The sequence below is a fragment of the Scyliorhinus canicula genome, chromosome 7 (assembly GCF_902713615.1).
Source record: "Scyliorhinus canicula chromosome 7, sScyCan1.1, whole genome shotgun sequence".
NCBI lineage: Eukaryota > Metazoa > Chordata > Chondrichthyes > Carcharhiniformes > Scyliorhinidae > Scyliorhinus > Scyliorhinus canicula.
The window spans coordinates 6,575,825-6,590,135 of NC_052152.1; the positions used below are offsets into that span (position 1 = coordinate 6,575,825).

Here is a 14,311-nt window from a genome sequence, read left to right on the forward strand (position 1 = left end):
AGAGTTTGGAACTCCGGTTTTGCCTCCTCGAGTGCCAGATCCCAACCTCATTCCTGCAGTGCCAACCAAGCCAGAAGTAACGGACGTTAGCAAAAACGCCGTCACGCTGATTTGGAAACCAAACTTGAACTTTGGAGCCACCCCGACCTCCTACATTATTGAGGCCTTCAGGTGAGTCAGACTTCAATCAACACCTTTGCCGTCTTTTTAACCCCCCTTCGTAGCCTCTGCTAAAGTTGCTAGTTACCCCTGATAAACCGTTCCACGAGCAATAGTCGCACACAAATCACAGCCCCCCCCCCCCCATTCCCGCACCTTGCCCCACCAGCCCGGTCTTCATGCCTGAATCTGTGGGTGCGGGGAGCACGGGATCAGATTTCAGGCAGAGTCCACCATTGGGGGATGCTGACCTTCCTGGGTTTTCCTGGAATCTTCCCGAACTGAAGGTCCCTCTCCCGGACTCTCCTGTGAACAACGCAGAGCGTGGGGAAAATTTCATCGGGGACAGGGTGCTGCCCTGCACAAAGGGGCCAGGATTCAATGGGTCCTTGATCAATTCTTACTCCTGTATGACCGTTTGGTTAATGGAGTGGTGTCTGAAGCACAAAGGATTGTGGGTATTCTAGCCACCATTATTGCCCAGTTGACCTATCAGATAAGTAATGACAGGAGAGTTGGGGTAGGGACGTTGCAGGTATTAGTGAGGAAAGCTTCCTGCAGGCAGCCAGAATTGGCAATCCCTCATATACACACAAACCCCTTCACACATCACCCCCTCCCCCAAACCGGCCCCTTCCCCAGGCGCATATACATACAGACAAAAGTCGCCATAGTCTCCGAGTACCATCGTCTGCTCTCTCCCCTTTGAGAGCTGACTGGTGGTGATTTAACTTGAGGGTCACCACCCTGAGGGGCAAGGTTGAGAAGGCGGAGGCTTCATGAATAACCTCAGCCGGTACGGGAATTGAACCCGCGCTGGTGGTGACGCTGCACATCACAAGCCAGACGTCCAGCCGACTGGGTTAACCGACCCCGACATAGATAGCCCCACACAGTCATACGTGTCAGATACGTGCTGGCCGATGTTCCGTCCTATATCCCGGGGATCCTGAAGGCAATTCTCAGGCACCCACTGCTCCCTGGCCGGGACTGCCCAAATAAAGCATGGGCGGAGCCTGTGAATTTTACGAATGGTGTAATAATCCTCATTTAATGAGGAACGAGAAACCCAGAGTATTTTCCAAGGGAGACGGGAGCTGGGTATTTCTGAATGTTTAGTTTTTGACTTACACCCGTGTGACTTTCCTCCGATCAATTCTTGTGACGTTATTTGCAGCCATGCAGCCGGCAGCAGCTGGAAAACGGTGGCGGACCGAGTGAAAACTGAAACGTACGCCGTCAAAAACCTGAGATCTAATGCTGTCTACCTCTTCCTCATCCGGGCGGTCAATGCTTACGGGCTGAGTGACCCAAGTACAATATCAGACCCGGTGAAAACGCAAGGTAAGACTCACTCATTGGTCGAAGCTGAACCTGGATCCCCCCCCCATCGTAGCGAAGGCATCCTTTAGGATATGATCCCGGGACACCGCTGAGGTCAGGCACCCTTTGAGGAAAGTCAATGCCCTTTAGGAGAGGTGCCCTTTGTGATTTCTAAAGGGAGGCGATAATGTGCATAAAAGGAACATAAACACATTGGAACTGTGAAGGGATTAAGCGTTATGGTGTTCGGGCCGGGAAGTGGAGTCAGTCGTGATCTCATTGAATGGCGGAGCAGGCTCGAGGGGCAAGATGGCCTACTCCTGCTCCTAGTTCTTATGTTACTATCCCAGCTGGTATTACATAGAAACGTAGAAAATAGAAGCAGGAGGAGGCCATTCCGCCCTTCGAGCCTGCCCCGCCATTCATTATAATCATGACTGATCATCAGGATCAATATGCTGATCCCGCCTCCCCCCATATCCCTTGACCCCTTTAGCCCCAAGAGCTGTATCTAATCCCTTATCGAAATTACACAACATTTTAGCCTCAACTACTTTCTGTGGTAGCGAAACTCCACCCCTCTTCACCTCAGTCCTAAAAGGTTTACCCCTTATCCTCAAACTATGATGCCTTGTTCTGGATTCCCCACCACCGGGACATTCTTTCTAAATCTTCCCTGTCTGATCCAGTTAGAATTTTATAAGTTTCTATGAGATCCCCTCTCACTCTCTAAACTCCAATGAATATAATCCTAACCGATGTCGTCTCTCCTCATATGACAGTCCCACCATCCCAGGAATCAGCCAGTGGAGATCCCAGGATGGAACCCAGCTGGTAGACCCTAACTTTTATTTTTGTTTAGATACGGGGAAGGCAGCTACTGAACAGAGTCCCAGGAGTCAGCTGCTGAACTTTTAACAAAATAATAAAATATTTATTAAACAAGAAAAGATGAATATAACACACTACTTCACTCCAACTATGCCTTTACAGATATATACAGATTTATATGGGTATCATGGCCGGGACACTCCCCTACCCAGCGGGGCGGGGGTCCCGGCGTATTGGAGTGGCGTCAACCACTCCGGCGTCGGGACTCGCCAAAGGCGCGGAATTCTCCGCACCTTTAGGGGCCAGGCCCTCACATTGAGGGGCTAGGCGCGCGCCGATGTGGTTGCCGCTCCACCGACAGACGCAAACGGCCTTTGGCACCACACCATCTGGGGCCGAAAGGCCTTCGCCGGCCGGCGGAAGTCAGTGGCTGCTAACGTCATACCGGCGCAGGGGAGGGGGTCTCTTCCGGCCCCGCCATGGTGAAAGCCATGGTGGGGCGGAAGAAAACGAGTGCCTCCACGTCGCAGGCCCGCCCGCCGATTGGTGGGCCCCGATCGCGGGCCAAGCCACCGTGGGGGCACCCCCAGGGCCAGATCGCCCCGCGTGCCCCCCCCCCAGGACCCTGGAGCCTGCCCGTGCCACCAATCCCGCCGGCACCAGAGGTGTTTTGATTCCCGCAGGGTGAGAGGAGCAGCATAGGTGGGCTAGAAGTATGGGGAGGGCAGGAGCACGGGGAGTACAGTCATGCACTGAGGGAGCAAGAGTATTGGGAAGCAGGAGCACGGGAGAACAGGAACACTGGGAGGGTAAGTGTACAAGCTTGGAGAGAGCAGGAGCATGGGACGAGTGGGATCACAGGGAGATTACACACCTTGGAAGCATTGTCCGAGTGCCTCTTTCTCTTGGATGTCTTCACCAAGGATCCATCTCCAGGACTTCAACCTCCCCTTCCAGTTTCCCCCTGTCCTGGATTGCTCCGTGCTTTTATGCTTCGCCTTCCACACACCCTGTCAGGTACCCAGCCGAACCAATAGAACATCACTGCTCCACAGACAGCATAAAGGTTCCATAAACCTTTGGATCTCTGGCTTTTCACAAGATGATGTCACCTTGAAGTCCTGTCATTAACTTGGAGCTTTCTCACTCTCAATGTTACTGAACAAGATCTTTTTGCCCCGGGTTCCTGTTTTTTGTTCTGTGACTTTGCAGTCTTGCTGGATTTCCTTCTGTCCCATTCCCTGTTTTACAGGACATTTCTATTCTTTAGTTTGGAACCTGCTCTCTGCAGCCTGTCTTCACCCAGTTCTGGCAATTTCTGTGAAAATACCCTTGTTTTTCGTTACTTTGTTCCAACTGCACTCAAACTGCTTTTACTTTTCTGTATGGGCTTCTGGGTGTGAGGCAACAGCCCAAAGACTACCTCTACTTCCGAACAATAGGAACGGTTACCAACAGATATCAAAAGAGTCAAGGTGAACTGTCGAGCAGTTAAGGCATTTAAAACCCCTGCCCTTGAACTCTTTCAAAAATTTGGGGGGAAAATAACTGCTTTCTATTTCACTCTGTCTGTGGACTTTAACCTTAGGGTTACCATTACTGGACTAGTGCTGCAAGACTGATTTCAGAACGGTCCATTATCACAGTAGGATGCCTGCCATTTCACAGTTTGATTCACATCCCCAAGTGGTCATGAATTCTAATGTCTGTTTTCATAAGGGATAATGCAATCAAATGAAATATTTTTTCTTTATTCTTTCATGGAACGAGCGAGTCACAGACAAGGCCAGCATTTGTTGCCCATCCCAAATTGCCCTTGTTGTTACAAGGACTAATGTAGTTGAAGGAATGTAAATACAGTGGAAGGGTTATATGAATTAGAGTGTTTATGAATCAAAGTCACTTGGGATCTTTCTTAACTTTATCCCATGGGGCCAGCCATGGTGGATACTGAGTAAGTTGGCATGGAGGGCGTAAGGGCAACAGTCGATGTGTGGGGGCACGTTGGTCTTGAGTTAGCACTAAGTTTACATCGGGGCTAGAAGGGGCCAAGGTGGGTTTGGAGCACAGGTTGACATGGAGGGGCCATTGGGAATGTGCGGACAGTGAAGGCAGCAGGGCCTGTCTGTTTTTTAAAGCTATGATACAGTGCTGTGCACAGACAATCCTTCCACTCAGCCAGCTCTTACCCCAGAATCGTCCGCGTTCATTGGGAGGTCACCCAGCTCAATACGCAACGAGCTTCACCAACCCGGCACAAACGGCTGAGGTTCGGTCAGACATTTCGGGTTCGTGGAGTTGGGAATTCCCCGGACTGCACACTCCGGAAGTGGATGCAAACATCGAGGCTCTGATGTCAAAGGCAGGATAAAGGAATTGTATTAATATTTCAGCAAGTGTTTGATAGGACAGTATGGAACGAGCTTTGTTCTATACATAACCCCGTGTTGTACCCTTCCTGGGAGTGTTTGATGGGGACAGTGTAGAGGGAGCTTTACTCTGTATCTAACCCCATGCTGTACCTGTCCTGGGAGTGCCTCCCATCCATTGACTCTGTCTACACCTCCCGCTGCCGGGGGAAAGCAGGCAGCATAATCAAAGACCCCTCCCACCCGGCTTACTCACTTTTCCAACTTCTTCCATCGGGCAGGAGATACAGAAGTCTGAGAACACGCACGAACAGACTCAAAAGCAGCTTCTTCCCCACTGTCACCAGACTCCTAAATGGCCCTCTTATGGACTGACCTCATTAACACTACACCCTGTATGCTTCACCCGATACCGGTGTTATGCAGTTACATTGTGTACCTTGTGTTGCCCTATTATGTATTTTTGTTTATTTCCTTTTGTTCCCATGTACTTAATGATCTGTTGAGCTGCTCGCAGAAAAATACTTTTCACTATACCTCGGTACACGTTATTATAAACAAATCCAAATCCAAAATCCAAAGAGGGAGTTTTACTCTGTATCTAACCCCGTGCTGTACCTGTCCTGGGAGTGTTTGATGGGGACAGTGTAGAGGGAGCTTTACTCTGTATCTAACCCTGTGCTGTACCTGTCCTTGGAGTGTTTGATGGGGACAGTGTAGAGGGAGCTTTATTCTGTATCTAACCCCGTGCTGTACCTGTCCTGGGAGTGTTTGATGGGGACAGTGTGGAGAGAACTTTACTCTGTATCTGACCCCGTGCTGTACCTGCCCTGGGAGTGTTTGATGGGGACAGTGTAGAGGGAGCTTTACTGTGTATCTAACCCCGTCTTGTACCTGCTCTGGAGTGTTTGATGGGGACAGTGTAGAGGGAGCTTTACTCTGTATCTATACCTGTGCTGTACCTGTCCTGGGAGTGTTTGATGGGGACAGTGTAGAGGGAGCTTTACTCTGTATCTAACCCTGTGATATACCTGTCCTGGAAGTGTTTGATGGGGACAGTGTGGAGGGAGCTTTACTCTGTATCTAACCCCATGCTGTACCTGTCCTGGGAGTGTTTGATGGGACAGTGTAGCGGGAGCTTTACTCTGTATCTAACTCTGTGATATACCTGTCCTGGGAGTGTTTGATGGGGACAGTGTGGAGGGAGCTTTACTCTGTATCTAACCCCGTGCTGTACCTGTCCTGGGAGGGTTTGCTGGGGACAGTGTAGAGGGAGCTTTACTCTGTATCTAACCCCGTGCTGTACCTGTCCTGGGATTGTTTGATGGGGACAGTGTAGAGGGAACCTTACTCTGTATCTAACCCTGTGCTGTTCCTGTTGTTGTGTTAAGCACACTAAGATAACACGGGCTGCAACTGGATGCAGCTATACCTGAGAGAGAGACTCCACACCTTGAAGTTAGTTGAATATGATTTATTGAACCTGTCACACAGTTAGCTCAATCCTCTGTGAGTTCGACTCTCTGCTAACCTAGTGTGATTAATCTGTCTGACTGAACCAGACTAGCTCTTAGACACGTGCTGTGTGAGTTATATGATATGTACACCCTGACTCACACTGTAGATGTCCCCAGTGGAAAGAGGCGGAGTGTGAATCCCTCATGCCTTTTACAGTGGGAAACCACCCCCAAGTGTTCTGGTTGCCGATTGGTTATGTCCTGTTCTCTGAATTCATTAGCTGCTTGTTTGCACCTCATTATGTGCATGTCTGCATATCACAACAACTGACCTAGGAGTGTTTGATGGGGACAGTGTAGAGCGAGTTTTACTCTGTATCGAACCCCGTGCTGTACCTGTCCTGGGAGTGTTTGATGGGGGGCAGTATAGAGGGAGCTTTACTTTGTACCTAACCCCGTGCTGTACCTGTCCTGGGAGTGTTTGATGGGGACAGTGTAGAGCGAGTTTTACTCTGTATCGAACCCCATGCTGTACCTGTCCTAGGAGTGTTTGATGGGGACAGTGTAGAGGGAGCTTTACTCTGTATCGAACCCCGTGTTGTACCTGTCCTGGGAGTGTTTGATGGGGACAGTGTAGAGGGAGCTTTACTCTGTATTTAACCCCGTGCTGCACCTGTCCTGGGAGTGTTTGATGGGAACAGTGTCGAGGGAGCTTCACTCTATATCTAACCCAATTCTGTACCTGTCCTGGGAGTGTTTGATGGGGACAGTGTACAGGGAGCTTTACTCTGTATCTAACCCCGTGCTGTATCTGTCCTGGGAGTGTTTGATGGGGACAGTGTAGAGGGAGCTTTCCTCTGGATCTAACCCCGTGCTGTACCTGTCCTGGGAGTGTTTGATGGGGACAGTGTAGAGGAAGCTTTAGTCTCTGTCTAACCCCGTGCTGTACCTGTCCTGGGAATGTTTGGTGGGATAGTGTAGAGGAAACTTTACTCTGTATCTAAACCCGTGCTGTACCTGTCCTGGGATTGTTTGATGGGAACAGTGTAGAGGGAGCTTTACTCTGTATCTAACCCTGTGCTGTACCTGTCCTGGGAGTGTTTGATGGGGACAGTGTAGAGAGAGCTTTACTCTGTATCTAACCCCGTGCTGTACCTGTCCTGTGAGTGTTTGATGGGGACAGTGTAGAGGGAGCTTTACTCTGTATCTAAACCCGTGCTGTACCTGTCCTGGGAGTGTTTGATGGGGACAGTGGAGGGAGCTTTACTCTGTATCTAACCCCGTGCTGTTCCTGTCCTGGGAGTGTTTGATCGGGACAGTGCAGAGAGAGCTTTACTCTGTATCTAACCCCGTGCTGTACCTGTCCTGGGAGTGTTTGATGGGGACAGTGTCGACAACAGTGTGACAACAATCTCTCCCTCGGTGCCAGCAAAACGAAAGATCTGGTCATTGACATCAGGAGCAAAGTACTGTGCACACACCTGTCAGCATAAACGGGGCCGAGGTGGAGATGGTTAGCAGTTTCAAATTCCTAGGGTATGCATCACCAAAAATCTGTGCTGATCCACCCATGTCGACGCGACCACCAAGAAAGCACAACAGCACCTTTACGTCCCCAGGAAACTAAGGAAATTCGGCATGTCCACATTAACCCTTACCAACCTTTACAGATGCACCATAGAAAGCATTCTACATTCTATCTGGCTGCATCACAGCCTGGTATGGCAACTGCTCGGCCCAGGACCGCAAGGAACTTCAGAGAGTCGTGAACACAGCCCAGTCCATCACACAAACCTGCCTCCCATCCATTGACTCTGTCTACACCTCCCGCTGCCGGGGGAAAGCAGGCAGCATAATCAAAGACCCCTCCCACCCGGCTTACTCACTTTTCCAACTTCTTCCATCGGGCAGGAGATACAGAAGTCTGAGAACACGCACGAACAGACTCAAAAGCAGCTTCTTCCCCACTGTCACCAGACTCCTAAATGGCCCTCTTATGGACTGACCTCATTAACACTACACCCTGTATGCTTCACCCGATACCGGTGTTACGCAGTTACATTGTGTACCTTGTGTTGCCCTATTATGTATTTTTGTTTATTTCCTTTTGTTCCCATGTACTTAATGATCTGTTGAGCTGCTCGCAGAAAAATACTTTTCACTATACCTCGGTACACGTTATTATAAACAAATCCAAATCCAAAATCCAAAGAGGGAGTTTTACTCTGTATCTAACCCCGTGCTGTACCTGTCCTGGGAGTGTTTGATGGGGACAGTGTAGAGGAGCTTTACTCTGTATCTAACCCTGTGCTGTACCTGTCCTTGGAGTGTTTGATGGGGACAGTGTAGAGGGAGCTTTATTCTGTATCTAACCCCGTGCTGTACCTGTCCTGGGAGTGTTTGATGGGGACAGTGTGGAGAGAACTTTACTCTGTATCTGACCCCGTGCTGTACCTGCCCTGGGAGTGTTTGATGGGGACAGTGTAGAGGGAGCTTTACTGTGTATCTAACCCCGTCTTGTACCTGCTCTGGAGTGTTTGATGGGACAGTGTAGAGGGAGCTTTACTCTGTATCTATACCTGTCTCTGTACCTGTCCTGTGAGTGTTTGATGGGGACAGTGTCGAGGGAGATTTACTCTGTATCTAACCCCGTGCTATACCTGTCCTGGGAGTGTTTGATGGGGACAGTGTAGCGGGAGCTTTACTCTGTATCTAACCCCATGCTGTACCTGTCCTGGGAGTGTTTGATGGGGACAGTGTAGAGGGAGCTTTACTCTGTATCTAACCCCGTGCTGTACCTGTCCTGGGAGTGTTTGATGGGGCCAGTGTGGAGGGAGCTTTACTCTGTATCTAACCCCATGCTGTACCTGTCCTGGGAGTGTTTGATGGGGGCAGTGTAGAGGGAGCTTTACTCTGTATCTAACCCTGTGCTGTACCTGTCCTGGGAGTGTTTGATGGGGACAGTGTCGAGGGAGATTTACTCTGTATCTAGTGCCGTGCTGTATGTGTCCTGGGAATTTTTATCTGATATTGGGTACAATAATATTCTGAATATTCCACCTGTCAGATGTTTGATGAGTGCAAATAACAGTTAAAAATTGTGAATAAGATATTGTAATCCGTTAACGAGTAGTTAAGTTTCGACTGTTTAATTCTGGCAGATGTCCCCCCCACTACTCAAGGTGTAGATCACAGACAGGTTCAACGAGAACTTGGAGACGTGGTTGTGCATCTCCACAATCCCATCATCCTCTCTTCATCTTCCATCCAGATCCACTGGACAGTAAGTAATGAACCATCAATTTTGCATGACCTATCTTTTCCAACACAGATCAGAGGTTCAACCAATATCGCCCAGTCCAATATTTCTCTCAGTCTGATTTCCCTCCCTCCCAGTCTCATATCCCTCTCTCCCAGACCAATAGCCCTCTCTCCCAGTTTGTTATCCTTCTTTCCCTGTCTAATATTCCTCTCTCCCAGTCTCATATCCCTCTGTCCCAGACAAATATCCCTCTCTCCCATTCCGAAATCCTTCTATCCGTATCCAATATCCCTCTCGCCCAGTCTGATATCCCCCGTCCCTGTCCAATATTCCATCATCCCAGTACTATATCCGTCCAATATCCACTCTCCCAGTCTTATATTTGTCTCGCCCAGTCCAATACCCCTCACCCAATCCAAACTTTCACTCTCCTAGTCTGATACCCCTCTCTGCCACTAAATATCCCACTCTCCTAGTCCGATATCCCACTCTCCTAGTCCGATATCCCACTTTCCCAGTCCGAAATCCCTCACACAATTCAAATTCCCACTCTCCCAGTCCATATCCCTCTCTCCCAGTCCGATATCCCTCTCTCCCAGTCTGATATCCCGCTCGCCCAGTCCGATATCCCTCTCTCCCAGTCCGATATCCCTCACACAATCCAAATTCCCACTCTCCCAGTCCGATATCCCACTCGCCCAGTCCGATATCCCTCTCTCCCAGTCCAATATCCCGCTCGCCTATCCAGTGATAGTGCTCTCTGTAAGTCGCTTGTGTGTCTCTAGGTGAGAAGGAGACTTCGCCATTGACCGCTCTGCCTTCACTGTCCACCTTCAGTGACCGGCCCGTCTCTGCTCCCCAGGTGGACCAGCCATCGCAGTACATCCAGGGATACCGTGTACTGTACAGGCTGTCACTGCTGGATAGTCGGCGTGAGTCTGACTGGTCAGTCTTTGAGGTGAGGTCAGCCACCGACCGCACTGCCGTGGTCTCGAACTGCGGAAAGGCACGGGATATAACATCAAAGTGAGGCCTTTCTTCAATGAGTTCCAGGGTGCAGACAGTGATGTGAAATACGCTAAAACGTTGGAAGAAGGTAAAACACACAAAGATTTATATTTTGTGATTTTGTCCAGTGATTTCAACCAGTGATTTTATTTCGCTTTTATGATTTCCTGCTGTTTTATTTGCTGAGTTTCTTTTGAGTTTTACATCTTTAGCTCAGTGGTGATTTGCCCAACTGCGTGTCAGGCGATATAAAGCTCCCCCCCCCCCCCCCCCCCCAGACTCGGCACAGCGAGTAGAGACCCCCCCCCCCCCCCCCCCGACTCGGCACAGCGAGTAGAGACCCGGACTCCTGCTTGTAAATCACCAGGTCCAACCATTATTGGAATGTTCAATTCTGGGCAGCACGGTGGCACAGTGGGTTAGCCCTGCAGTCTCACAGCGCCGAGATCCCAGGTCGATCCCGGCTCTGGGTCACTGTCTGTGAGGAGTCTGCACGTTCTCTCCCGTGTCTGTGGTGGGTTTCACCCCCACAACCCAAAGATGTGCAGGTTAGGTGGATTGGGCCACGTTAAATTGCCCCTTAATTGGAAAAAATGAATTGGGTACTCTAAATTAAAAAAAAAAACTAATTCTGGACATCACACCCAGGGGAAGGTTAAGGTTGACACAGACTGAGCAGAATTATACTGGCACACAATGAGTTAAAGGGCGGCATGGTGGCACAGTAGTTAGCACTGCTGCCTCACAGCGCCAGGCACCCGGGTTCAATTTCAGCCTCGGGTGACGTTTCTGTGCGGAGTCTGCACGTTCTCCCCGTGTCTGCGTGGGTTTCCTCCGGGTGCTTCAGTTTCTTCCCACAGTCCAAAGATGTGCAGGTTAGGTGGGGTTGGCCATGCTAAAAAAAAGTTGCCCCTTCGTGTCCAAAGATGTACAGGTTAGGTGGGGTTACAGGTTCCCGTACCAGCCTCCCCGGACAGGTGCCGGAATGTGGTGACTAGGGGCTTTTCACAGTAACTTCATTGAAGCCTACTCATGACAATAAGCGATTTTCATTTTTTTTTCAGGGGAGTGGGCCTGGGTAGGGCGCTGTTTCAGAGAGTCGGTGCAGACTCGATGGGCCGAATGGCCTCCTTCGGCAATGTAGGGATTCTATTATTCAAATTACGTGGAAAAGCTGAATGAAGCTGAGATGGAGAGATTCCCAATCAGTGATGGAATGAAGGGTCACTGGGAAAGGGCAGGAAAGCGGATGTGGGGAATATCGGATCAGCCACATTCCTGTTGAACGGCGGAGCGGGCTCGAGGGCCGAATGGCCTCCTCCTAGTCCCGTGTTCCTGTTTCTGACTTTACTCAATCCCATTGCCATCAGATGCTCACGTGTCTTCTCCAGCAGGGAGTCAGTGGACAGAGCGTGTGGGCGTTAACAAGCGTTTTAAAATGAGGGACAATTGGATTTGTCTCAACAATCTTAAGTGTACGACGCATGACAGGTAAGAAGGGCTTTGAATCTGTTTCTCAACATTAACATTGGCTCTCATTTTATCATCAGCGCCCAGCGCCCCCCCACAAAGCGTCACGGTAAAACTGAATGCTGCAAATGGCACTGGCATTGTGGTCACTTGGCAACCTCCGCCTGAAGACTCTCTAAACGGTGATCTCCAGGAGTATAAGGTAAGGTCAACCCCCTCTAGCCTTACACCACAATAAGACCACAGGATCATAAGAATCAGGAGCAGGAGTAGGCCATTCAGCACCTCGAGCCTTCAACCAAATCATGGCTGTTCGATTCCCGGCTTGGGTCACTGTCAGTGCGGAGTCTGCACATCCTCCCCGTGTGGGCGTGGGTTTCCTCCGGGGGCTCCGGATTCCTCCCACAGCCCAAGACGTGCAGGTTAGGTGGATTGGCCATGATAAATTGCCCCTTTGAGTCTAAAAAGTTAATAATAATAATTTTAAAGAATCTTTATTATTGTCACAAGTAGGCTTACATTAACAATGCAATGAAGTTACTGTGTAAAGCCCCTAGTCGCCACATTCCGGTGCCTGTTGGGGTACACTGAGGGAGAATTCAGAATGTTCAATTCGTCTAACACACGTCTTTCGGGACTTGTGGGAGGAAACCGGAGCGCCCGGAGGAAACCCACGCAGACACAGGGGGAACATGCAGACTCCGCACAGACAGTGGCCCAAGCCAGGAATCGAACCTGGGACCCCGAGCTGTGAAGCCACAGTGCTGCCCTCAGCTCCCTTGTCTCCGGCCTGGACCCCATGACCCTTGACCCCCTTTGTCAATCAAAAATTCGTCTTAACTCAGCCTTGAACGTGTTTTCAATGTCGCAGCCTCGGGTGCTCGTTTGGGACGGAGAATGGTAAAGACTTAGAGAGGAACGTCTTGCTCGTCTCTGTTACAAACCGCACACCCTTTTTAAACTGCACCCCCCTCATTCTAGACCCCCCTCCCCTCCAAACCAGAGGAAACATCTCCTCCGCTCCACCCGTCAACCCCTCAACAACCCTGACCCCGGCCTCGTGAACATTCCCCCCATTTCGCTGGCTCCACCGGCAGCTGTAGCTTCAGCTGTCCTGCGACCCAAGTTCTGGGGAATTCCTCCCCGACACTCGACCTCTCCACCTTTCAGACTCTCACTGAAACCCAACCTCGCAGTCAACAGCCTTGAAGTGGCTTGTCCACGATTTTGAGCGGGAGAAGGTTGAGGCTTGTGCAGTTTTCTGGCTGAGTACTGTGAACACAGGCAGGCCCTGTTTATTTATCTCAAGTGGACGGCGCAGCTGTTAAAATAGTGGCCACGCGGAGATGCTCAGGAGGAGGTGGCCAAGCGCCTGGCAACACCGCTTGCGGCCTGGTCTTTTTCAGCCAGCCAGCCTGCCATTCCCGGTTTGTCGGTCCAGCCTCACCGAAGCCTGCCCTGTCCCCGGGGAACCTCGGCTCCCACCGCCTCGGGTTTGCAAAAAAGCAGACCCGAGAGCCTCACCTTGCGAGGCTGCTTTGCTGTCGGTGGAGATCTGCCCCCACCTGCTGGCCGAGGCAGCCATTGCAGCTCTTCACTGGATGGGCCTTCAATGGTCCGCAGCCGCCTCGGCAGTGCCATCGATCCCGACAGATCTCGGGCTCAGATTTCTGAGCTGGCGATACGACTGTGCGGCTGCTTCATTTAACCCCTCGCTGTCCAATTATCGCACGTGGAGAATTCCGAGGAGGGTAGTGTGGTGAATGTAACTCCGTAATTCACACTGTATTGTATATACATGAGACCATGCATTGATAAGCGCAGTTGCGTTGCCCCGACCACTATGGGGAGTAGCGCTGGGAATGCTTAGCCGTTTGTACAGGGCTCCACCCTTGGCTCCGCCCACGACTCCTCCCCCTGACTGCTGTACAAATACTAATGCTCAGAGCCATCGTTCAGTTCATCGCGAGTTCAGCGCGAACAGGCTGGCTCTGTTGTAAGTAGATTAAACCACTGTTCATAATCTTAAAGCCGTGTCTAGTGAATTGATGGTTCCATCAGGTAGGGTTCAGATTCAGCAGCACGGCTATCGGACTCAGATCGATAGGCCAGGCTGGGATGGAGTTGGGGTGGGGTTAAGGGACGTTGCGAATGGATCAGGGTTCCTGATTGAGGCGTCCCCGAACTCCGAGGGCCATTGAGCGGCGTAGAGAGGGAGAGCTCCTTCCGTGGCCGAATGCTCTTGACCATAATCAGCTGCGAACAAGAGTCGGACGGACTTGGAGCATTAACTCGGCTTCTCTCTCGGCAACACTGCCCGGCCTGCCGAGCCTATCCACCATCCCCTGTTTATATTTCCGATTTCACCATCTGCAGTATTTTGCTCGCGGGCGGGGGGGGGGGGGGGGGGGGGGGGGGGGGGTGGGGGGGGG

At 50.8% G+C, this 14,311-nt stretch overlaps 1 protein-coding gene across 1 annotated transcript in view; it reads left to right on the forward strand.

The window, feature by feature from the left end:
* The window catches only part of robo1 (roundabout, axon guidance receptor, homolog 1 (Drosophila)), a 738,067-nt gene that overhangs the window by 659,596 nt on the left and 64,160 nt on the right, over nucleotides 1-14,311 (forward strand). The window contains 7 exon segments of the mRNA XM_038801251.1: nucleotides 3-171; nucleotides 1,337-1,503; nucleotides 9,301-9,422; nucleotides 10,264-10,390; nucleotides 10,393-10,497; nucleotides 11,960-12,081; nucleotides 12,751-12,779. Of these exon segments, the coding sequence (XP_038657179.1) occupies nucleotides 3-171; nucleotides 1,337-1,503; nucleotides 9,301-9,422; nucleotides 10,264-10,390; nucleotides 10,393-10,497; nucleotides 11,960-12,081; nucleotides 12,751-12,779 (841 nt within the window).